General features: G+C 39.6%; 2 protein-coding genes across 2 annotated transcripts; one reads left to right on the plus strand and one right to left on the minus strand.

Moving 5' to 3' along the window:
* Nucleotides 1-187: 187 nt before the first annotated feature.
* MAPDA (N6-Methyl-AMP deaminase) lies at nt 188-21793 on the minus strand. Its single transcript, XM_019725375.2, has 11 exons — nt 21552-21793; nt 17113-17343; nt 16749-16879; nt 13387-13447; nt 10809-10896; nt 8477-8558; nt 6147-6273; nt 5024-5104; nt 2909-3047; nt 1186-1286; nt 188-649 (listed from the first exon to the last, which is right to left on the minus strand). Exons 2-11 carry the CDS (start codon nt 17170-17172, stop codon nt 455-457), a joined length of 1065 nt encoding a protein of 354 aa, XP_019580934.1. The 5' UTR covers nt 17173-17343; nt 21552-21793; the 3' UTR covers nt 188-454.
* Nucleotides 21794-21937: 144 nt separating this feature from the next.
* Nucleotides 21938-24671, plus strand: LCMT2 (leucine carboxyl methyltransferase 2). The gene has a single exon (XM_019725370.2). It carries the CDS (start codon nt 21938-21940, stop codon nt 23993-23995), a length of 2058 nt encoding a protein of 685 aa, XP_019580929.2. The 3' UTR covers nt 23996-24671.
* The last annotated feature ends 1424 nt before the right edge of the window (nt 24672-26095 follow it).

Genomic DNA, 26095 nt, shown 5'->3' on the forward strand with positions numbered 1-26095 from the left:
TAACAAAACACAAGGCTGTTGTCAGAAGCTCGAAGGCATAAAGGTCTTTGTGGAGATCTGTTTTCCCTCCTCCTTACTTTATTTAGATTAGCAATTCCAAAAGTTTTCCTGATGAGAAATTAGTTTGCGTTTCCCTCAATTACTCTGAATTTATGCTCACTGATGGAGAGGGACTATTAAGTCAAAATCACTGGCGGAATGGGGAATTTTATTAGCAACATCGAAGTCCCTTCCAGTAAGCAGCATGCAGGTAGGCTACGTTAAGACGTCAGAGGCTAATTCGCAGTTTAAGATATATTTACTGAGCACCCACCATGAGTAAGGTACTGGTGATGGAGCCCATGATACTTGACTGCTATGCTTCGAAGGGAGCGGTAGACAGTTTACTAAGTGGGATATGGCAGGAAGATCTTGGTCACAACACATACCCAAAAGGAATTCACCTCATTACAGCTTAAAAATGTAACATTTTGGGCTTCAGATGATTCCATTTCCTCCTCAGTTCAGACCTGGTGCTGTCAGAAGCAGAGATGTAGTTGATGGATTCATAAGACAGATCCCATACCTGAGCCTGGGTCAAATTAAACGTTTCAGCTGCCAGCTGGTACTCTTGGGAAAGGTGTGTTGCAAAAACACCCTTGTCATCAGTCTGTCAACAAAAGCAAGCAAGTTTCAAAATGAATAAGGAAATTATCAAAAACAACTTTTTTCTATTTTCCTATTCGCCATGCTTCTTTTAAAAGTCTAAACGGGGCCTATAAATGCATCCCTACATATCTATAACTAAACAGGCTTGTTTACCCTTTAAAAAACATCAACTACCAAAACCAAAAAACACCCCACCAGAGCAGTGCTCTAAATTACAGCTGCATATTAAAATCACCTAGGGAGCTTTTAAAACATATGTGCCCAGGACTCACCTGAGATCAAATAAAACAGAATCTCAAGGGATGGGTGTTGGGCATCACCATTTTTTTTTTGTTTTTAAATGTTCCCCAGGTGCTGTCCAGGACTTTCCCCACAGGGCCAAACCAGTCACCCCGCCACTTTGCAGCCTCTTATGTCCCAGTCCCGTCCTCTGGGCATTACCCTCAGGCATGCAAGGGAGTCAGATAGGTAGTGAATGTCTGACCTAACGCATGTCACACAAGGAAGGAGCGAAACACTTCACACAAAACACCTTACACAGATCACAGAAGGATGGGCAATGCTGTACCAGAACCCAAAATGATGCTGGTCGTAAGATGGAACTGTCTGACTTTTGATGTTTGAGGTCAAACAGAGCTCTAGACGAATGGAGGGGAAAAACTCTCGTTAGAAGATTAGTAGACTCAATCAGTGTTCATCAACTATATACATGAGAAATCTCTGCAAACTGCTAATTTTCAGTAGTTCATTATTTTACAATATTGATCTTGTATGTGAAAATTTGTAGTTCAATTAGTGCAGTTGTGTGGGAAATATGTGCTGCAACTTAGGGAAGCAACTGTAACAGGCAGGGAATTAGTATCCCCTTCACAGCCATGTGCTCCCCCTTTCTTTTACCAAAATGGAGAGGAAAGAGGAATGTTATAAGCCAGTCACCATGAAGAATACAGGGAAGTACCATGATAGGGGAACAGGAGGAATTTTTGCAGGATTGCTGCACTTCTCCCTGGTCTTACAGTGGAGACTGAAATAAAGGCAAGAAAATGGTAGCACTGCTTGAGGGTTACAGCATTATAAAAAGCCAGGAGCAGAAACGGACTTTTTCCATGGCTTCAAAGAAAACACCCAAGTGCCTTTACTCAGACAACGGTCCAGTCACTACTTGCTGTACGTGCATCTTAAGAATGACTTCTATTAACAAATTCCTGCCTTGAAACACTACCAGGCCTCCCAAGCAGAATAAAGTATTACACTGACTTGATGGACAGCATCTGCTAACTTCAAGGCAGCCTCAACATAGGGCCACAGGGAATCGCAAACCCCACCTGCCTCCTCACTCTGCTGGGAGCACAGCTGGGTCACTACACCAAGTAAAATCACTATGCAGTGGTTTCCATTTTCTCTACTTCTGTGGATGTTTAAAAATTTCCTCAGGAAAAAACAAAGTTGAAAATTCTATAAATAGTTTAAAAACGCATATCCACACAAGTGTTTTTGCAAATTGGTAAATTTGTAAATTCAATGAATTTATCATTCAGGAAAATGAATGGCAGCCAAGTGCTTCTTTCCCTCTTCAGAAGGGCCTTCCTCGACCATCCAATCAAAAGTGGTTACCTCATCATTATATCAGCCTGTTTAATTTTCTTCAAAAAACTTAACACTGATGTATATTTGTTTATTGTCTCTCTTACGTATAATATTAGAATGTAACTCCCTTGAGAAAGCAAGCTTGTCTGTTTTGTTTACCGCTCTATTCCCAACGATTTGAACAGTGACTAGAACAGAGTAGGCACTTCATAAATATTTGAGATTAAAGAAAAACAGCTCCAGGGATACACATGGAGACAAACAAGCTTGTAATGGTCAACAGATATATAAAAATATTCTTAGAATTTTCCAGAATTCTTAGTTTTTAAATAAATGTTACACATTTCCATAACACATATTAATCTGGTTAAAGTCATTTCAAAATACTAGATGACACTTATTCCTTCAATATAAACTGAGTTCCAGGAGCTGGGGAACGTAACAGTGAAAAAGACAGACAAGAGCACTGCTCTCGTGGAGCTTATGTCCTAATGGGAGCTCAAACTTTCTGTTACTTAAGTGAGGCTCAAAAAGCACACATACCATGTATCTTTTACTTTCTAAATTATATTTATATATTTCAACAGTACTTCTCTACATATGGGTTACAACCTGGGGCTGGGGAAGGAAGAAACGAAGGCTTGCTTGGGGGACCTGAAGCCCTAAGCCTTACCCAGAGGTATCTGGTATTTCCTCACAAAGTTCACCAGGTCCAGGGATCCTCCCTCAGAGGAGCTGAGAAATGTCCCATGCCCGATTCTGTCAGGAAGCAGATCCAGGAGGACTTGTGTTTCTTTTATTTGGTTTGGAATCTCAAAAAAAGCAGAGAAAGGGCATCAATAACCTCTTTCAGTGGTTCTTAAAAGTACTTTTTCCTTTCTTTTTTTTAATTTTTAAGTTTATTGGGGTGACAATTGTTAGTAAAATTACATAGATGTCAGGTGTACAATTCTGTATTACATCATCTATAAATCCCATTGTGTGTTCACCACCCTAAAAGTACTTTTTTCTATAGCCAAGTCCCTCTGAAAAGGTAATACAGACATTCTAGAAAGCTGAACTATTTCTACCTTCCCAGCTCTCTTCTTTGCCTTTTATCTTCTCATTCATTTCCCAATATTCTTCTAGATTCATTTCAATGATAATTATAGTTAATAAACTCTTAAGGACCTACTTTGTGCCTTTTCACATAAATTCTCCTTTAAACCTTGTAAGAATATTGCAAAGCATTAAGATGCAGAAATTAAAGCTCAGAAAAAGGTAATTTTCAAAAACAAAATCTCATAACTTATATAAATGTGTGCTCTGAGCGTATTGTATATATGTGTTCATATAAGAAAAAAAGTCTGGAAAAATATGAACACAAAACTATTAATAAGATCAACTTGGTAGAACTAAAACAGGAGGGGACCTCACATTTTTCATTTATGTTTCTCCTACATTATAGTTCTCTACACTTGGATATTCTTCAGATACATGTAACTTTTGTAACTAAAAAACAAAGTACTTTTAACAAAAGTTGTCCAAGATCATAGAGCTAGTGAATGGTAGAGAGAAGGGTGAAATCTGGCTCTGTCAGACCCCAGGGTTCAGACTCTCTCCACACACACAGTGTGCTCATGTTTTCTTTTGACAAGGCTAACTTCATACACACCACAACCACCATGAAAATGTCTGGCTGTGCTCTGTATCTCCTACATAGCCTAAAAGGCAAATGATAATAACATTTTGAAGTGAAATGCTTTATATCCAGTGGATCAAACAAGAAAAGCAGCAGAAAGGTAAAGAGCAGTTTCTGATGCTGTGTACAAAGACCAAAGATGACTGGTCACAGTGACGCACGCTGGCTGTTTCATAATGCTGACCAATTGCTTTAATCAGGCATCAGTTAGGTCAGCTAGAGGCTGTCCTAAGTGTGGAAGGTCTTTGTGATCAGAGTGTGGAAACATGGAACCTAGATTTTAAGTTCTGACACTAAGTAACTGACTCTCTGCTTGTAGACATGAAAAACATCAGTACTGACAAGAAGCTCCAATTTTTTCCTTAATCTTTACATCGCGATGCTACGCAACCTTTACACATTACCCCATCTAATGCTCACAGTAACCCCATGAGGTAAGTGGAGTGTTGTTTCCTGCATTTAAGAAATAAATCCAAACTCATCAAGTTGTACATATTAAAAAAGGAAAAGAATAGGAAGAAAGTATACCATCTGTAAAATGGGGAAAAGTGCAATAGAGTCCCTAGTTTGCCTCCCAGAGATGTGCTTAAGAAAGTGACTGTTCTCCAGCCATTATGTCACCTGCTCATGCTGCCAAGGAGCTGGGGACCGATGAGGGGCACCTGATCTCCCCTGCTGAGCCTTATAAAATAATGATGAGCTACTTCCTTTCTTGCCAGTTCATGTGATACATTCAGGTCCCTTTCCCTGCGAGGACAACTGAGATAAACGGGTGCTTCTCTCCATGTCAGCTTGCCAATGACAAGGTCGATGATGGAAATTCATGCATTTTCTTTAGCAAGATGTCATTACACTGTTTTAAAGACACAGCTGTACTATATATAAGTCAACATCCACCCCACCCCCCGCCAGGAACCACAAAAACATAAAAACAATAACATAAGCGACTAAAGCAAGTCATGCTTTTATCATTATAATACATATTAAAAAATATTTCTACTTTCCCCTTCTAAAAATGTTTTTTCAAGCCAGATTTTTAGCCAATTAAAAATGATTATTTTCCATTGTAATCTACTCTCTCCAGCCTAATTTTACAATATTATTTACCTCTGAAAGATGCAATGCCAACTTCAGACCTGATTTTTTTGCTTCTAAAAGTGGTTCGAAGAAATCTTTTGCTTGTCCTGCCTTGAAGATAAAAGTTAAAATGAGAATGCCTGAGAACTGTAGGCAAACTCAGGAATTGGGTACTCAGTCCCAATAAACAAAGGAATAAAAGAACAGCAGGAAAAAAATGGCAGATTGACTCACTTGCACATTTTATTTCTAAAGCACTTACAATGTTCTAGACACTTTGGGGAATATAAAGCTGGTAAAAACACAGTCCCTGCCTTCAAGAATCTGAAGTATCAGTGGACCTAAGGTCATTTAGCTAAGCTAGATATAGCAGTCATCAAATTTTATTTCTGGAAGGGTACCTCGTGCTAACAAAGAGAACTTACCTGATTAAGGAACCTACCTGATTACTAGAGAAAGCTTCTATCAAATGGATGGATGAAACAGCAGAATAGATCAAGGTTAAAGCCATAAGAATCAGTTTCATGGGATTCTAATTCAGTGGCTTGCAAGCAGGGGCAATTTGCTCCCCAGGGGACATTTGGCAATGTCTAGAAACATTTTTGGGTGTCACAACTGCGAGGGTGCTATTGGCATCTAGTGGGTAGAGGCCAGGGATGCTGCTAAATACCCTACAATGCACAGGACTCCCCACAACAAAGATTTGGCCCCAAATGTCAATGGTGCCACAGATGAGACATCCTGCTTGGATCTGACATTCAAGAAGCTCTAGGCCAGTCTTTCTCAACTTCGGGTTCTATAAAATAATTAAGCCCTAGCCATAATTAAGCATTAATTCAGCATTATATACCCATTATATGTAATGAATTAACTTCTCTCCTATGTATGTAGAATGGAACTACCTGTGTACCATCTTTAGAAGAATGGAGGAAATAATTATTGTCATGAAAATATTTTTTTATTTTTTAGAGGGGTTAATTATTTCACAGAACCCTGGTTGAGAACAGGTGCTACAGACATTCTGGTTGTCCAGGGCAGAATAGGGCTTTATCCACACAGACAGTCTATTGGACCTCTGGAGAATGCAGGATGCTTCAAGCTAATCCTTCTCTCACAAATTTGAAATAAAATGCATTTAGGAAAAATAACTTACGGTAGGGTCTCCACTGAGGTCAAGGCCAAGAACTGTATCTTCAGTAGAAAGGAAGAATTCTTCAGCAAGTTTAACAGTCTCCCTGGCCACTGAAGGGCCACCTCTTCTGTCGACTGATATCAAATACCTTTAACAGGAGAAAAACATAGTTGAAAATGAATATGGTACAGATGAAAAAGACAACTCTTGAGTATGGCCAAAGAACGACGGCAGGTGCATGTAACACGTCTTATTGACATGACATCTTACTTTGCCAGAGGAAATGAGACATAAATTTCTAAATAGCACCAAATATCTTGTTAGTGTTCAAATTTCTGGCTCATGGTTTTTTTGTTCAAGTATATTGTTTTTTACAGTTTGATTCATAATCTAACCAAAGGTCTACCCATTGTGTCGATCAATGCGTCCCAAGTCTCTCTTAATCTACAGCCAGCCCCCCACCTCCCACCTCACCCCACTTCCCCTACCTCACCCCCACCTCTTTTCTTAAATTCATCTGATGAAGAAACCAGGTGATATTTGTCCTATAAAGTTTCCCACAGACTGGATTTTGCTGTCTGAATCCCTATGTTGCTAGTATGTTCTCCTGTCTCTTGTATTTGCCATAAATTGGATCTAGTTACATGCTTAATCATATCAGATTCACTTTTTTGGCAAGAATATTTCATAGATAGTGGTGTATTCTTTCATCAAGAGGCTTAGATCCATTATTTCATTAAGGTTTACAAAACTGGCAATATTCTAACATGTATCCAATAGCTAATACAAATTAATTCTTCATATATTAGCTGGAATTCTACAAGGACTCTAATATCCAGAGAACCCCTGTTAATACTGTATAATTTTCCTCCAGCATTAATTAATCTATTTATTCATAAAATAAACAAATTCCTCCGGCATTTATTTATTTACAAAATTTGGATCAACTACATAAAAAATGTAGTGTCTTTTTTTTTCCACTTAACAATTTCCCTGCCATTAAGTAATGCTAGAAAACAATATAAATCATGGGAACATAACAATGTAATTGTCCTCTGATTGCTGGACATTTTAGGATGTTTTCTCCTTTTTGTTATAAATAACACTACAATGAAGAATCTTACATGTAAATCAATATTTCCTTAGGATACATTTCTAGAAGAGAATTACTGGGTCAGAGGGGAAAATTATTTTCATAAATCTTAATACATATTGCTCTTTAGAGAAGTTTTATTAATTACATATGCTCACTAAATGTGTATGTTCACAAACAGTGGTAATGTTACCCCTTGGAGGGGGGGGGCTACTGAAATATTTCCTTTTAAAATTATCTGATTCGTCAGATTAGTTTTCTATGCATTTATTGGCCATTGGTATGTATTCTTTTCTGAATTCTCTTCTTGCCTTTTTGCCTGGTTTTTTAAATTGGGGGCTTAGTCTAGTTAAGCTTCATTTTGAGAGATTTTATAGGCTAAAACGTTACAGCTAGCTTTCTTCCTTTGAGGACCTACTGAGCCCTTGACTATGTGCCAGTTCTGTTCTAAGCATTAGATGTGTAGTGGTGAATCATACGACAAGTTTCCTGGCCTTAATGAATTTACACTTTAGTGGGTGCACATACACACACACACACACACACACAGACACAGAGAAATAAAAGAAGATAATTTCTGATCTGGTTAAAAAGAGTGCTATAAAGGAAATAAATGGGACTAGAGGATTTGCAGAGGGCGAATAAGGTGGTCAAGGAAGGCCCCTCTTGAGGAAGTGACAGCTGAATTGAGACCTAAATAATGAGAAGAAAGAAGCCAGCTATCCAAGAATATGGTGGAAGTGAGTTCTAGGCAAAAGTTATAGGAAATACAAAGGTACTGAGGTGGGAGAGTCTTCACCTATTTGGTGAACAGAGAGCAGGCCAGTGTGTAATAAGTGGCGAGTGGTCCAGGTGAGGCGGCTGGAGAGGCAGCCAGATCATGTGGGACCCTGGAGGCCACAGTAAGGTTTTAGCTGAAGAGCAATGGGAAGCCATACTTCATTATAGCAACAATATGAGAATTCTGTTGCCACATGAATAAATTCAGAAATGCATTCTCAACATTAAACAATAGAGTTGTTTTGTTTGTTTTTTAAATATTTATAAGAGTTTATTTGAGCCAAACTGATGACAAATGCCAAGGAGCAAGATCTCAAATGCTCTAAATAATAGGGTTCTTGACTGTTTTTTCTATTATAAAATAAAAATCAGTTACTGGTTGACTTATAAAAATCCATTACACCCATGATCAAAGCAGTAAAATTTTCACACATCCTAGATTTTTAAATGGTGACCATTAAAGTACAATGCTTCTTACCTGACATCAATGTCTAAGTTTTCGTGTTTAGATTGTTTTATACCCTCAAGTACAGATTCCACATAAGTCTTTTTAGTCATTCCTGGAAAGGACAGAAAGAAAACTTATAAAGAGATCACCTATTTCATCCTTCAACATTAGCATCCCCTATGTGAACAATTACATTTCCACTTTATGTTGAGACAAGGACATGGTTAAAGATGAGTTAAAACATAGCCCCTGGGGCCGGCCCAGTGGCTCAGGCGGTTAGAGCTCTGTGCTCCTAACTCTGAAGGCTGCCGGTTCGATTCTCACATGGGCCAGTGGGCTCTCAACCACAAGGTTGCCAGTTCAATTCTTCGAGTCCCGCAAGGGATGGGGGGCTGTGCCCCCTGCAACTAGCAACAGCAACTGGCCCTGGAGCTGAGCTGCGCCCACCACAACTAAGACTGAAAGGACAACAACTTGAAGCTGAACGGCACTCTCCACAACTAAGATTGAAAGGACAACAACCTGACTTGGAAAAAAGTCCTGGAAGTACACACTGTTCCCCAATAAAGTCCTGTTCCCCTTCCCCAATAAAATCTTTAAAAAACAAACAACAACAACAACAACAACAAAAAACATAGCTCTTGTGGATATATTTTAGTAAATGCTAATTGAACAATAAAATTGAAAAACAATGTACTAGAAAAATGAAATGAAAACAGGCAAAATACAAGCCAATTTAAATATTATTCTTAGATTCCATAGACAAATTCACTCTCACAAATTGCTGTAAAAATTCTTAACTGCTTGTGCTAACAAAACAAGAATAAAAAGCCCTTTTCTAAAGCCTGTCCTTAAAAAAAAGAAAGAAAGAAACCAAGAAAACTTTTTTCTCTATTAGCAGAATGTTTTCCTGCTGGTCCAGAAAAAAAAATCCTCTCTTGAGTTCCTCTCTCTTTTTTTTTACTGGATTACCAGTTTATTATAAAAGACTATGACTCATGAACAACCAGATCAAGGTATTGTCAATGTCAGAAGCATCCAAACCTATAGAGAATTTTTATAAGAGTTTATCTGAGCCAAACTGATGAAATATGCCAGGGAGCAAAATTTCAAATGCTCCGAGCCCCTTTCTCTGTCATCCTGCTTAGGTTCAGCGTTTCTCATCCAGGGCACTAGAGATGTTCTTAAAGTTTGGGTGCTCAAGTCCTCTTCCTCTGGGAGGTTTTAAAGAGCCCTCTCCTGAACAGCCTCCTCTAAAATACTCTGGTATCCCAATTCTAAAATGCTTACTTTTGGTGGAAAATCTCTAGTAAAACATAGGAAATTGTAAGGAAGAAAAATAAAAATAACATACACACACACACACACACACACACACCTTGTTCAGTCATTTAACACTATTTTGAGCATATACCCATGTCATTAAAGTGCCTTTGCAAACATTTTTAATGGTTGCCTAACATTCCATTAACTTTTATTTAACCATTCCCCTTTTGTTACATACTTAGGTTAACACTCCCCTTTAAATCTCCATTCAAAGAGCAAACTAGCTCCAGTGGTGGGCAGGTTTCTGTCTCCTTCCCTTCCATTACCCTCACCAACATAACTTGGAACTGATTCTGCAGTTTAAAAGTGCAAGATAAGAATCTTCTGCTTCTTCTATTTCAACACTTATTTACTATACGTAGTCTCAAAAATGTTCTCTGATTGATGACTGGGCAACGCATGTCAGGGTGCAAGATGACATGGTAGGATTTCTTCAGGTCACAGACAAGGTGCTAGGAGGGACCGAAAGATAATACAATACAAATAAATACAAATGGAAAGAGGGTCCCAAGAACTTTCTCCAGACCACATCATCCAGATCTCTCATCTCCATCCAGACAGGTTGTATCACATCATAGCTTAGACCTGGCCTAAGATACTGTTAGTCCCTGAGAAGTGACTGAATAACTTCATTTCAGTGACTGTCATAAAACATGATTCTGCATCCACTCAGTGGCATTGTCTCACAAGCGCCCTTGATGCAGGGAGTAAGCATTAGCTTACATTTAAGACTATGCAACTATACAGAGCAAATGTCCTCTTCTCAGTGAGAAAAACAAGTAAGAGAATAAATGAAATTTTTGCAGGCCTTTTTTATTTCCCTTAAACAGCTAATACCCTGACTTAATTTTTTAAAGAGTAACTTACTCATTAACAATGTACACCATGAACGTACATTGTAAGATTTGGAATGTTGATTCTACTTTTACAATAGTGTAAAAGTAACCGCCTCATACTCTCAACTTGCAAACACATGAATGATCAAAGCACACAGGAAAAAAGACAGTACATTGGCTGAGAAGTAATTAAATTCTACCTGTAGCATTTTCTCTTCTGGGTGTGCTCCTTAGTTCCAGGTACTTGACACCATCATCTGCAAATTCTTTAATCACATCTTTTGTGACCTGATAATAAAGGCAACGTACACAATATTGATGTTAGTGTAAGGGGTCCAATGAAAGCGCCAAGTGCTACAGCTTTATTTCATCCATTAAGTTTGATTTGCAACGAATGTTGCAAGCCTTCCATGTGGTTAAGATTACCCGCTTTGTCACACCCCTGGTGGAGACCATGACAGAACTGCAACGTTTCCAATAGTCCCATTACTCCCCTCATTCCCACATTAAATTCAAATCTGCAAATCATCACACTCTTTGTTCTTTATCTCCTTTTAACCATTTTAACCACTTTTCTATTTCCTACTGTTCATAACAGCAGCTTGAAAAAACAGAAATAAGGCAAAACTAACACCAGTTAAAACCATCTATGAGTGTATAGTATTAGAAAGGTATGTAAGAAAACGAACAGCTAATATGATTAGTCATTACTGATGTACCATTTAAAGTCATAGCTTAAGGTTCTTAATCAAGTTATTTAGGAATAAGTTGTGGTTTTCAAGAAATTCTTCAGGCAGGGTTAAATTTACCTCACAAGTACTTAGGAAAATTCCTCTTAGGCAAAGGAAATGGGTGGTAAATATGAGTAAAACTGTATCCAATTTAGCACAAATCTCGCCAATCCAAAAATTACAAAATGACCAGGGCAGATGATATCTAAAGGCTAAAGGCATGTCTTCCTTCTCTGCCATTAATCCTAAAAAATACCAAATCTAAAAGAAAACGCACCAGGGTAGGGACGCTTGACAACCTAGTCCTTAGAGTTGGCGTCCTAATCTTACCCTGCTTTGACTACGTGCACATGGGCAGGCAAGCGCAGTGTCCTGGCAAAGGAACATGGGGGTGGCTGGTTGTGCAGACACCAACCCAGCCAACTCTCCTCTTACTTTAATAAATCTTCTATATTTCTAAAAATAAACAACAAAACAAACAGTGCCTAAGAGGACGGCACTACCTTAACGGATTCACTGTAATCCAAGGTCTGGGCCTCATCTTTTTTCTTTTTTAAAATTAAAGCCAAAAAGGAATTTATTATAATATAAATGACATGGGCGGCTCAAGCTCACCAGGTCTGGAGAATCAGTCTCAGAGACTACACAGCTTAGAACACAACAGCATTCACAATCATGTGACACCCCTCAACCAGAGAGACACTACTGCTTTCCCCACCCCTGAGCATAGCCGGCGGCCTCCACGAGCCAGACCCCACAATGCTGCTTCTCTAGAACTCCACACTGCTGCCATTGCCACCACCAGACTGTGGGCCTCATTTTTACAGGTGGAGGAATTTGTATCTTGTCTTTGCTCCAGAACTAAGCAGCCCCAGAGAGACCATCTCACTCTACCCCAGCTCACATGAACTAATGCAGAAGCCTGTTTGTTAATGTGCGCACTGACAATTAAGGTGGAAGTGGGGGTGTGAAGTGGCAGTCCTTCTCAGTGACAGAAGTGATCCTACCTACTACCCAGGGCACCCTTCTTCTTGGTGGTGAGATACCTGTGAAACCAAATGAATAATACAAGGCTGCTGGCAAGTATGGATAAGAGCAATCGGAGGAAGATTTATCTAGGCCACAGTGCGGCCTGTGGAATCATCATCCCTACCCCACATCCAAGAATGCTTCCCGGGGGTCCACATCTGTGTCTGCAAGATTCAGTCCTGACTGCAAATTCCTCAGGAGCAGGAACCATGTTAATCTATCTTTATATCCCCCAGTCTCTAGCACTGAAATATTATGGGCACTCAGTCAACTTTTACTGAACTGAACTTTTAGAATTAACTCTCCGCCAAAAGATAATTTACTGTTTACCATGAGGATCAGTCTTGGCCAAGGAGGAAAATTCTTTCTGGACCAGTCAAAAGTCAGTTCTCAAGAAACACAAGTTGTATTTCTTATTCTGCATTTTTTGCTAATGATTAAAAACACTGACAGGATTTTGTTTCTCTCCATTTACAAAGAGGCCTTTTTAACATGCCGTCCTGGTCAGATCACTGACACAGAAGCCAGTCTTCTGTATCACGGAGGCTCTAGTATCATAGAGCTTCAGATAAGGGAACACAAGGTGTCCACTAGTCCTTCATCCCCAGAGGGAAGGCACAGTTTCCCTAGGAATTAGTAATTCCATCTCTAAGCACTTCTTGAACTTCTTCACTCTCTATAACGTCCACCCAGGCAATGAAAAGTCTCCCAAGCAATAGGGATAAAGCCTTGTCAAAGACATTCCTAGCTGCGGTCAAATATTAAGGAAAACAGGACCAGATTTTCTCTTCCATATTGTCCTCTATCTAACAGAAGACATTCATCTGCTTCTTTCCTCATATCTTTTGTAATGAACAGTCCTTTGATATTAGCTCTTAGGCAAATGTCTTACATTGGTTTTGAAAAGAGTTGTCATAAAAAAGCAGAAAACATTTTTCATCAGACTTGATGCAATAAGAGAAGGGCATAAATTACTTACTAACTTTTAAACCTGTGTAAAAATTGCTTCATTTCTTACCATTAGAATATCTTCAGGGCTGGTAGTAAGCTGATGAATAATCTGAAACATCTGGAAACATCTGTCACATGAATGAAAAGTTTTAACATACTCTAGTCATCAAAAGCTAAAGACAAACTCACTAAGCTGAATTAATAGATTTTAGGCTAATAGTAATTATATACTTATAAAGAGCTACAGAATAGGGTTTTCAAAAATTACATTGATCTGGAAAGATAATGAAATAACTGAATATAAAACATTATTGGATCACCAGTAACGAAATTGAATCAGTCATCCAAAACCTTCCCAAAAGCAAAAGTCCAGGACCAGATGGCTTCACTAGTGAATTCTACCAAACCTTCAAAGAGGATCTAACACCAATCGTGCTCAAACTCTTCCAAAAATTGAAGAAGAGACAGTGCTCCCTAACTCATTTTATGAGACCAACATTACCCTGATACCAAAACCTGGTAAGGACAACACAAAAAAAGAAAACTACAGACCAATATCTCTGATGAATACAGATGCAAAAACCCTAAACAAAATTCTAGCAAATCGAATACAACAATGCGTTAAAAAGATTATTCATCACGACCAAGTGGGGTTCATCTCCGGGGCACAAGGATGGTTCAACATCTGCAAATCCATCGATGTGATACATCACATAAACAAAATAAAGGACAAAAATCATATGATTGTATCAATTGATGCAGAAAAAGCATTTGAAAAAAAAAGAAAAAGAAAAAGCATTTGACAAGATACAACATCCATTTATGATTAAAACACTTAATAAAATAGGTATAGAAGGAAAATACCTTAACATAATAAAGGCCATATATGACAAGCCCTCAGTTAATCTCATAATTAATGGTGAAAAACTGAAGCCCTTTGTTCTACGTTCAGGAATATGACAGGGCTGTCCCCTATCACCTCTGCTTTTCAACATAGTGTTGGAAGTCCTTGCCAGAGCAATCAGGCAAGAGAAAAAAATAAAAGGCATCCAAATAGGGAATGAAGAAGTTAAATTATCACTCTTTGCAGATGACATGATGCTATATATAGAAAACCCTAAAGACTCCACCAAAAAGCTATTAGAAACATTCAATGAATACAGTAAAGTTGCTGGCTACAAAATCAACATACAAAAGTCCATTGCATTCCTATATACTAAGAATGAAATCTCAGAAAAAGAAATACAAAAAACAATTCCTTTTGCAATTGCAGCAAAAAGAATAAAATACCTAGGAATAAACTTAACCAAGGATGTGAAGGACCTATATGCTGAAAACTATAAGACATTTTTGAAAGAAACTGAAGAAGACACAAAGAAATGGAAAGACATTCCATGCTCATGGATTGGAAGAATCAACATAGTTAAAATGGCCATATTACCCAAAGCAATATAAAGATTTCATGCAATCCCCATCAAAATCTCAATGGCATTTTTTAAAGGAATAGAACAAAAAATCATCAGATTTGTTTGGAACCACAAAAGACCCCGAATAGCCAAAGCAATCTTAAAAAAGAACAATACTGGAGGTATCACACTCCCTGACTTTAGCTTGTACTACAGGGCTACAATAATCAAAACAGCATGGTATCGGCAGAAAAACAGACACACAGACCAAAGGAATAAAATTGAGAACCCAGAAATAAAACCACATAAATATGGACAGACAATTTTTGACAAAGAAGCTAAAAACATACAATGGAGGAAAGACAGCCTCTTCAATAAATGGTGCTGGGATAATTGGATAGCCACGTGCAAAAGAATGAAACTGGACTGCTATCTGTCACCATGTACCAAGGTTAATTCAAAATGGATCAAAGACTTAAGCATAAGATTGGACACAATAAACTGCATAGAAGAAAACATAGGTACTAAACTTATGGACCTTGGGTTCAAAGAGCATTTTATGAATTTGACTCCAAAGGCAATGGAAGTAAAAGCTAAAATAAATGAATGGGACTATATGAAACTTAAAATCTTCTGCACAGCAAAAGAAACCACCGACAAAATAAAGAGGCAACCAACTGAATGGGAGAAGATTTTTGCAAATAGTGCCTCCGATAAGGGGCTAATATCCAAAATATATAAGGAACTCATGCAACTCAACAACAAAAAAACAAACAACCCAATTGAAAAATGGGCAGAGGACCTGAAGAGACATTTCGCCAAAGAGGACATACAAATGGCAAATAGACATATGAAAAAATGCTTGACATCACTAATCATCAGAGAAATGCAGATAAAACCACAATGAGATATCACCTCACCCCAGTCAGAATGGCTATCATCAACAAGACAAATAGTAACAAGTGTTGGAGAGGCTGTGGAGAAAAAGGTACCCTCGTGCACTGTTGGTGGGAATGCAGATTGGTGCAGCCGTTATGGATGGCAGTGTGGGAGGTTCCTCAAAAAATTACCAATAGAATTACCATATGATCCAGCAATCACTCTCCTGGGTATCGACCCAAAAACTCTGAAAACATTTATATATAAAGACACATGTGCTCCAATGTTCATTGCAATTTTGTTTACGGTGGCCAAGACATGGAAACAACCAAAATGTCCTTCGATAGATGAATGGATAAAGAAGTTGTGGTATATATACACCATGGAATACTATTCGGCGGTAAGAAAAGATGATATAGGAACATTTGTGACAACATGGATGGATCTTGAGAGTATAATGCTAAGCGAAATAAGTCAGACAGAAAAAGTAGAGAACCATATGATTTCACTGATATGTGGTATATAAACCAACAACAAAAGAACAAGACAAACAAATGAGAAACAAAAACTCATAGACACAGACAATAGTTTAGTGGTTACCAGAGGGTAAGGGGGTGGGGGGTGGGAGATGAGGGTAAGGGGGATCAAATATATGGTGATGGGAGGAGAACTGACTCTGGGTGGTGAACACACAATGGGATTTATAGATGATGTAATACAGAATTGTACACCTGAAATCTATGTAATTTTACTAACAACTGTCACCCCAATAAATTTTAAAAAACAAATAAACGAAACAACATTATTGATATTTTTAAGTGGGAAATAATAGATTCCCTTCACCATGTCTCCCCCCACCCCACCCTGGCTAGTAGGAGCAAATAGGGGGAATAATCAATAAGCCTATATTTTAAAGTCTAAAGACTATTCCAATATATTATACTATAACTTCACAAACAACATAAATCATTACAAATACTGTCAACACTCTGACAGTTGAATAAAACTGTATGTCAAGTTATATTCCCCAAACCAGACGGCTACCCTATTCCTTTAACTACTAAAATCTAAATTCTTACATACTATTTATAATCTCAAAATAGTGACAAAGAAAGAAGCATGTCCATAATCACCCCAAACTTACTCTTCTAAAGTTCTTTTCTTTCCCTTATCAATCACAGTCATCTGATCATGTATTTTAAGACCTGGTTTCTTAGCTATTAATTTCTTCATGGTATTAGAACTAATGGATCCATTCAAGTGAGCATGAAGTTCCTAAAACAAAAGAAGACAATCAGTAAAAACATACCAAGTATCCACTAGAGTCATAGCATCATACCAGGTACTTGATATTTGCAGTCTATACTAGGCAAATTGCCTATTTAGCTATGCAACTTTCAAAGTTTACAAATTCTACCTAAAAAATTTACTTTTCTTCTGTGAAAAGAAACAACACAGAAGTCATTATAATTAGCAACTATTCTAGAATTCTGTGGTTGAATTCTCACCACTTTAGGTAATTCTGAGTAAAAGTTTGTCTTCCATTGCTGCTGTTCTTCTGCCTCCATCACGATGTAGCAGAATAAAAAGGTCTTTCTCCAAATACTCTTCTTCTTGGTATGAACGATATAACGTATTTCAGTCAGTAAATTCTGTGGTCTTGAATTTCCTTCAGATTGCCTTTTTTCCACACATTTTTATAAGATTAGCTGTATATGTAGCTCTGGACTCAGCTTCACCTATTTAAACAAATGTGAACACTTTCAGATCAACATCTGACATAAGAAGCAAAGACAAAGGATTACGGTTATTAATCCTCAAAAGACAACATCCCCTCTAAAGCTAACTTAAATGAGCTAACAATCTGAATTAGAAATAGGAAAGGGCCTTAAACTGGTAAGAGGTGGATTACAATCTGAAATTGACTTGGGTGTATCCCTTACTTATTAGCATTTTCTATAAAACTACTTCTAAAACTAGAAATTTATTAGGCCATTTAGGGTAACAAAGTTTAGATTTTTGAATTGTTTAAAATATAAAAAGGAAGAGCACAGGCCTTGGCGTCAGTGGACCGAGGTTAATCCTTTTACCAATTCTGCAGTTTACTAGCCCTTTGGCCTTTAGTCACTTAACCTCACAGCTTCAGTTTCCTTTTTTGTAAAAATGGGCTAAAAATGCAGAGTAGCTGTGAGGATTAATAAAGCCCTTTGAACTCCCCTCTGCATGCTCTCATATAATCCACTGACTGCCTTTCACTCCGCACTTACTCACACTGTATCTGAATCACTGACTTACTTGTCTTCCTCCCTCACCAGACTATAAACTTCCCAATGACAAGGACTCCAGATTATTCTATCTCCCTAGTGCCTAATGCAGGCCTAGCACACTGTAGGTGATAAGCAAACCTTAGCTTTTCCTTCACCTCTGAAGGTGGATTACACAGCAAGATAAAATTCCAAATGAAATTGAGTGATTTTCACAGTAGCCACCTTCACCCTTTGGGTTCTCACGTACTAATGATGATGATGTTGATGAGAACAGCAGTTTCCATTCAGAGCCTACCAGGTTATGTGGCAAGCACTTTTAGTTATATTATCTCTAATCCTATCAATAAACTTACAAAATCAATATTTTCACCACATTACAAATCAATAAACTGATACAGAAAGGGGTTAAATAAGTTACCAAGATATTAAAATGGTCAAAAAAGACAACAGTTTGTACAGGATTAGACAGAGCCATAGAAATCCATAGAAAGGCCAACTCATATGAGATAAACGTGGCATTTCAATAGAATACTATAGTAAGTGCTTAATAAATAGTAACAAATAAAAAAGATGGACTATTTAATGTTTAAGATCTCTATTGAAGAACATAAAAGATGTCATTAAAATGGGAAAACATTTCTTACATAGGTAAAGTCAATTTACCACAAATACTGACTTAGAAAGTAAATGTTAATCAAGATATTCCCAAAATTGTTCCTTAGAAATTTATTTTGAAAGATTATGTGAAAGACTTAACTTACACAATTATCCAGAAAAAAATTCTAAATCTCAGAAGAATAATATCTAATACCGGTGAAGGTCTGAGTAAAAGTTCTGGTGTGAGCAGAACTTGCTTTTTAGAAAGCAAACAACTATACATATCAACACACACATGCACACACAAAACTGACATATTTGACCCAGGAATTCTATTGTTAAGAATTTATCTTATATCTTATAGGATATGTACAAATACATTTCCTGTAACATTATTTATAATAGCAAAAAAATTGGAAACAACGTAAATGTCTATCTGTAGGGTACTGGCTAAATTAATTAAATGTCCACCCAACTGAATAACTATGACTATACAGAAAGACCTCTATGATACAGCGTTACTTTCAAAAAGTTCCAAAATGCAATTTCCAAAGATGACATTTATGAATAAAGCATGTATGTATGTGTTCTCTCTCATTTATTTTTATCTTCATTTCTAAAACACATATGAAAGGGTACATAGAAAATTGTTAACACTAGAACGTAGGTTGTAAGTAACAAAGGGTAACAAAGATCAGGGGAGATAATTTTATTTTTATTTACCTTATATAGTTTTGTGCAATTTTAAGATTTTAGAACAAGCATGTAATACTCAATTACTTTTTGAAATAATTTTAATAGGCTAAATTTTAAATAATAAATTTAGATAAATAATTTACTTATTAATAATTTTAATAAACTATATTTTAAAATTTAACACATTAGTTATTTAAAATAATTGTTTATAAAATAATTTTTTTAATCTTACAAAACAGCTTTATTATTATGAATTGCAAGAAGGAACTTTTTATGGTTAGACAATAGAATGACAGCCTGAAAAAGCACTTTGGACATCTTACATAGCAGGCTGGTAACAATTCTGACAAGTGCTATCTTTTCACATACATTTTCAATCCTACTCTAGGATCCTGACCTTATTTTGTGCCACATTCAAACCTTTCCCCCCTCTTTGGCCCTCAACCAACCTTGGGGCAACTCACAAAGCCGACTTGTCCCCTTCATTTTACATGAGGATCCCGAGGTCCAGCAAGCTCAGGGGAGTCTTTCTCCCATTCCCTTCAAAGGCAATTCCAAACTCCAGTGTTCCCATAAACCACAACCCCCTCACACTAAAGCGACAATCCAGACGCAGATTACGGAGACAACAGAAGCCATCAGGCATGAATTCTCCCTATTTCTCTCTGCCTTCTCCCACACTTAAACGTATCTTTTTCTACATCCTTTCCTCCCTCGTGAGTCAGAGAAAAAGAATTCATTCTCTTGTATTTAAGACTAATTTGTGTCCAGGATCCCATCCCTTCCCATCTATTACAAGTTATTGCTCCACTAGTTAATCTCACTTTTCTGTTCCTTTCTCTACAGGCTAATTTTACTCAGGGGACCAATATGCAAGTACAGTATTTGTTTCCACCTAAAAAATAATAATAACGCAAACGTTCTTGTCTCCCACATTCCTCTTTACCGCCCTGTGTCTCCTTTCCTTTTGAGTTAAGGTCCGTGAAAGTGAAATTTAGGCTGGTTGCCTCCATTTATTTATCTCCCATTGATTACAACAATGGATTCTGCCTTCATTTGCTCCACAGAAATTGCTCTCCCTAAGGTTATTAATGAGACAGGTTAGTTAGTATGTTTGCTAGGTAGAGGGCGGGGAGTGGGGGGGGGGGGGGTCCCTGGTGGAATAAACAAAAAAGCAGCCATGTCCTGAAACTCCAGGCCCTGGAATGTCTGTCTCCTTCACTCCAGGACAGAGACATGAGAATATGCCTTAAGGTTAATAGATAATCTCAAATCCCTTCTAGCCGATCAAAGGAGCAGATCTGATAGATAGGAATGGGTTGGTTCGTTAATCCCTTAAGGATGAGCAAACAGGAAAAACCTAATAGATGAATTCTATTAGAAGGCTCCAGCCCCCTTCCCCAAGCAGGCAGGAAAGTATAAAAGTAAAAGCCTTTTGCCTTAGCCAGTGGGCACCCCCATTCAGGAACCCCTCCCGCTGGGGAGCTGAAACCTCTTCTCCTGCCTCTAATAAACTGTCTTCCTTTACAACTTTTTGCCTCTCCCTAGTCCGTGTGTCCATCCTTCGGCTTCACGAGACACGATCCCGGCCCACACCCAGAAACTGTCAGCAGATCCAACATCATTTACCTCATTTGGGGACTGACAGAAACATATTCCTACTTCATTGAGACCTTAAACACCAAATCTAAATGCGACTTTTCAATTACAAATCTTTATCCTGACTCAAACTTCTGAGTTCCAGTATTCAAATTCAAATTGGCTGGACTCCAAAACTCATGCTCTTAACGCTATAAGGCTTCAAGGTAACCACATCTATAGTCATCCTGATTCTCTTCTCCATCTCAGCTCCCCCAGTCACCAAATCCCAATTAATAAATTATGTCTCCTTAAATATCTTTGGAAGCAGTTTTATACTGGTGATGACACCCAAACACCCAACTCAGAAACTTGATGGTATTTTTAAACCCCCAACAAGACTCAGATCCTATCAGTAGGGAATAATCACCTCTATTCAGTGATTCCCTCGCTACCCTAGAATCACAGAACTTTGAAAGTGGAGGAGAATGCCACTGTGTAGCTGAGAAACTGAGGCTGCATAATTTACTTGTCAGCTTAGCACAAAGCCAGGAACACAAGGCAATCAATAGTCTGTGGGGAAACATTGATTGGGTGAATCACAGCCTCTAAAGGTTTTTTTCATTTTGCACCTGGCCTCACTGACTTGTTCTCAGACTTAAATGGGATCTCTTTTGTAACAATGAAAGCATTCAATACATTAGCACTAGTAGTTAGCATCCGAAGAGCTACTCCTTCTCCTTGCCCACCAAGGTCAGTGGTGCGGTCCTCGCCGGCTAAGATCTGGTTGTAGGTTCCCACGGACTCACCTCTTAAAGAATTTTGTCCACTGTTGAATCAACTATGAGAACTTAGATAAAAATTTCCCTTCAGACGGAAAGGCGTGTAGAAAAGTGACAACCCGTGCTTCCCTGACACAGTTTGTGTGTCCACAACGAGCCGTAGTGGGCAGTCTTCCCGCGAAAATGCAGTCCCAGAGAATCAAAGAAAAGGCAATCACAGTTGAATTTTAGACACTCTCCTTAACTCTGATTAGCGAGACCCGCTCTTTCCGGAAGTGACGCACACTGATCGCGGAAGAGGAGTCACGGAGGAGGGGTGAGTTTTCCGTACAGAAGCCCGCGAGGTTGGTACTACAGTACGAAAGAGCAGCTCACCACCGTGACGGGCCGCCGCCCCACAGTACGCTCTGGCCATGCGCCCGCGGAGCCGGGAGAGGAGAGCGGGCGCAGTGCAGAGCACCAACGACAGCAGCGCCCTCAGCAAAAGTTCTCTGGCCGCGCGAGGGTACGTGCACGACGCCTTTGCGGCGCTGCTAGTTCCGGGGACCGCACGCCGCGCGCCGCTCATCCACCGGGGCTACTACGTCCGCGCACGCGCCGTGCGGCACTGCGTGCGCGCCTTCCTGGAGCAGGCGCGCACGGCCGCGGGAGCTCCTCGCGCTCAGATCCTTTCGCTGGGCGCGGGCTCAGACTCGCTTTATTTTCGCCTCAAAACTGCAGGCCTCCTGGCCTGGGCTGCCGTCTGGGAGGTAGATTTTCCGGACGTGGCGCGGCGCAAAGCAGAGAGGATTCGAGATACGCCGGAATTGTGCGCGTTAACCGGTCCTTTCCAATACGGGGATCCCGCGTTGTCGCTGTGCTTTGAGAGCTTGGACTACCGCATCCTGGGCTTGGACCTGCGGCAGCTCCAGCGATTGGACCAGGCCCTCACCACCGTGGGCCTTGATGCGGCCGCACCCACCCTGCTCCTGGCTGAGGCTGTGCTGACCTACCTCGAGCCGGATAATTCCGCGGCCCTCATCGCCTGGGCGGCCCAGCGTTTTCCTAACGCCCTTTTCGTCGTCTACGAGCAAATGAGGCCGCATGATGCCTTTGGCCAGTTCATGCAGCAACATTTTCGGCAGCTAAATTCTCCCCTGCATGGCCTGGACCGCTTTCCCGACGTCGAGGCCCAGCAGCACCGCTTCCTTCAGGCTGGCTGGACTGCCTGCAGTGCCATAGACATGAATGAATTCTATCGCTGCTTTCTCCCCCCAGAAGAACGCCGGCGCATGGAACGTCTTGAACCTTTTGACGAGTTTGAGGAGTGGCATCTGAAATGCGCCCACTATTTCATTCTGGCCGCTTCTAGGGGAGACACTCTGTCCCAAACTTTGGTGTTTCCACCCTCTGAGGCGTTTCCTAGGGTAAATCCTGCTTCCCCTTCAGGGATCTTCCCTGCCAACGTAGTCACAAGTGACCGCCATGGTCCAGATCTTAAGAGATATGGTCACGCGTCTGTCCTTTTGAGCCCAGGCAGTATTCTCAGTGCAGGTGGATTTGGAGAACAGGAGGGGAGGCATTGCCGAGTGAGCAAGTTTCACTTGCTCTCAAGATACTGTGACTTTGAATGGAAAGGCAAACACATATGCAGTTGGAGGACTGGAGCTCAGTGGGATGGACGCCTTTATCACACCATGACAAGACTTTCAGATACTCAGGTTCTGGTTCTGGGAGGGAGACTGTCCCCAGTAACTCCAGCCTTAGGGATTCTCCAACTTCATTTTGAAAGTGAGGATACTAGCACCCAGGACCTAAATGTAACAGTAACAAAGGCTGGCGCAGAAGAAGATACCACTTTGTCACGTTGGCGGCATTCAACAACAGAAGTGTCCTATGAAAATCAGAAATACTTGTTTGTGTACGGGGGTCGAAGTGTATTGGAACCTGTACTAAGTGACTGGTATTTTCTACATGTGGGGACAATGGCTTGGGTCAGAATCCCAGTAGCGGGGGAAACACCTGAAGGTCGGCATTCCCACAGTGCTTGCAGCTGGCAAGGAGGAGCCCTTATTGCTGGAGGTCTGGATACTTCTGAGGAGCCATTGAGCTCTGTACTCTTTCTGAAACCAATCTCTTGTGGATTCCTCTGGGAATCAATAGATATCCAGCCTCCCATTACCCCAAGGTACTCCCACACGGCTCATGTGCTCAATGGGAAGCTTCTACTGGTGGGAGGAGTCTGGATTCATTCCTCCTCAGTTCCTGGGGTTACTGTTGTCGATTTGACTACAGGATTCAGCACTGAGTATCAGATTGACACAGCATGTGTGCCATGGCCGTTAATGTTACACAATCATACCAGCATCCTCCTTCCTGAAGAGCAGCAGCTGCTGATCCTTGGAGGCGGTGGGAACTGCTTTTCCTTTGGCACCTACTTCAACCCCCATCCCGTAGCATTAGACCTTTCTTCCTTAAGTGCTGGGCAGTAAGGTCTGTACTTTGGGTATATTCAGGACCCGCTAAAGTAGACAAAGGTTTCCACAAATAGGATTTGATTTTGGCCATAGATATTACCATACCCTCATGGCCCTCTTTTTTTCTCAGCACTGCTCTTCAATGCAGAAAGTGAAAGTTTGTTAAAATACATAACATTCAGAGAGATGGTACAAAAATAAAACATAGGTAGGCCTACCTGAAGAGAAGGGTCATATAGTCCTAGATTAGGAATTGGGCAGGGGGAGTGATTTGGATCCCTGTATCTGGTTTACTGGCCTTCCTCCAGTTTTCTAACTTACGTTTATCCATTTATTGAGTAATGATGACCTTTAGCCTAACACAAGTGAAAAATTTCCCCCTCCCAGGCTTTGTGATTTGAGATGGTACCTTGGAAAAAGTTTCACACAGATCCTTGGTAAGAATCCAAGGTTGAATGTAGTTGAATGGACATGGTATTGACCTCATTCTTCATGTATGAAACCTGAAATGAACCCAGCTGCAGTTTGACGAAAGCATTGTGCCATATAGTGCAGCAGAGATCTCTGGGATAGTTTTAATACAACACATATGTAGGACTTCATTGAAAAACATGGTTTTGTTCTGTTTTTGTCACTGGTTCCATATTTATTTAGATTTGAGTGCTAATAAACCAAACAACTGATGCTTCAACTCATTTTGTACATGGTATATATAATGTTTTGCTCCAGATCTACTCTCCACTCTTCACTATATCCTATGCCTCAGGAGGCTGACCTTTATGGACTGTATTAATGAAGTTTCTTCTACTTTCTGGTGAGTTCCACCAGTCAGAAGCACCAGAGTGGGATGGTAGGGCAAGAAGAGTGAGTCAGGATATTCCCAGTCTGCGTTTTTCTGTCAAAGGCCACAGCTCCTGTCATGTAGTCCTCTCCTCTAAGATAGCAGCTCTAATTCTGCATCATCGCAGGTTCCAGTAATTGTTCCTTCTTACCTCTTCAGGCCTAGGAGTTATAATGGCTCTTTGCTAGACCTGAGCTGCATTTTCCAATATAGTAGCCTTTAGCCACACATGTGACTATTTACATTTAGATTAATTGAGATGAAGTAAAATTAAGAATTCAGTGGATTAGTTGCATTAACCACATTTTAAGTGCTCAATAGTCACGTGGCTAATGTCTATGGTATTAGACAATATAGATGTAGAACATTTCCATCAATGCAGAAAGATCTGGCCATGCAAGTACTTAACCATCTTGACTTGGTTTCCCTTAACCTTGCTCACCCCTTTTAGTATTTTCATTAAACCTTCCTCAATTATCCCCTTTAAATGGATCATCTTTCATGATGAGCCCTGTGAGATCAATGAAATATCTTAGGTAGTCATCCTTAAAATTTCAGCCTTGATTTGTCATCTAAATTGTGTATACCTTGTGAAATTCATGTCTCAAAAGGTAGTGGCTTTGGTGGTACTAAGTGTACCACTTTAACATTTCTTGTTAGTCTTCAATCCTTGAAACCTTAATAATATTCTTGAAATTGTACAAGTACTATCAATGTTAACATCTTGAGGGACTTAGTATGACACAGAATCCTTTTTCCCTAAGTATTTTTATTAACTTTCAGAAGCAGATCAAAGCAGAACATTGATGAAATGAATGTTCTTAGCTGTGTAATAGTACCAGAATTCTAACCTAGAAGTGACTCTAAAGCCCAGGATACACCTTCTATTATGCTACCTTTTACATGGTGCCATCAACCATTATTATTTCATTACTTTTTGGGGAAAAAGAAGGTGGTGGTGGTAAGGTGGGATTGTGAGGTGGGGGTGTGGGGGTGGGAGTCATAAAGAGAATGTGGGTATGTGTCAGACCCAAATCAATGGGGCAGTGGTGCCTATTCTCTTGAGAACTGCCCAGTATGTCACATTATGAGTAACTGGGCTTGTTCCCGGAGAAATTACCCACATTTTCTATAAGTGATTAGCAGATTAAGAATGCTCTCCACCTCTAACCCTATTCACGCATCATACTCAGTTAATGAATTAGTCATTTCTCAAACTCTACTCATTAGAGCACTTAGAAGTTTTGTCAGCAGCATTTGCTCTGTGCCTTTGG

Source organism: Rhinolophus sinicus, linkage group LG03 (assembly GCF_036562045.2).
Source record: "Rhinolophus sinicus isolate RSC01 linkage group LG03, ASM3656204v1, whole genome shotgun sequence".
NCBI classification, from domain to species: domain Eukaryota; kingdom Metazoa; phylum Chordata; class Mammalia; order Chiroptera; family Rhinolophidae; genus Rhinolophus; species Rhinolophus sinicus.

Coding starts and splice junctions, on each gene's coding strand:
- MAPDA (XM_019725375.2), bottom strand. CDS start 17,172: ATGGAGGCAGAAGAACAGCAGCAATGGAAGACAAACTTTTACTCAGAA. Junction 13,448..16,748: donor AAGAAAAGAACTTTAGAAGA/GTAAGTTTGGGG, acceptor TTCATGTGACAG/ATGTTTCCAGATGTTTCAGA. Junction 650..1,185: donor CCCATCCTTCTGTGATCTGT/GTAAGGTGTTTT, acceptor TTTTGTTGACAG/ACTGATGACAAGGGTGTTTT.
- LCMT2 (XM_019725370.2), top strand. CDS start 21,938: ATGCGCCCGCGGAGCCGGGAGAGGAGAGCGGGCGCAGTGCAGAGCACC.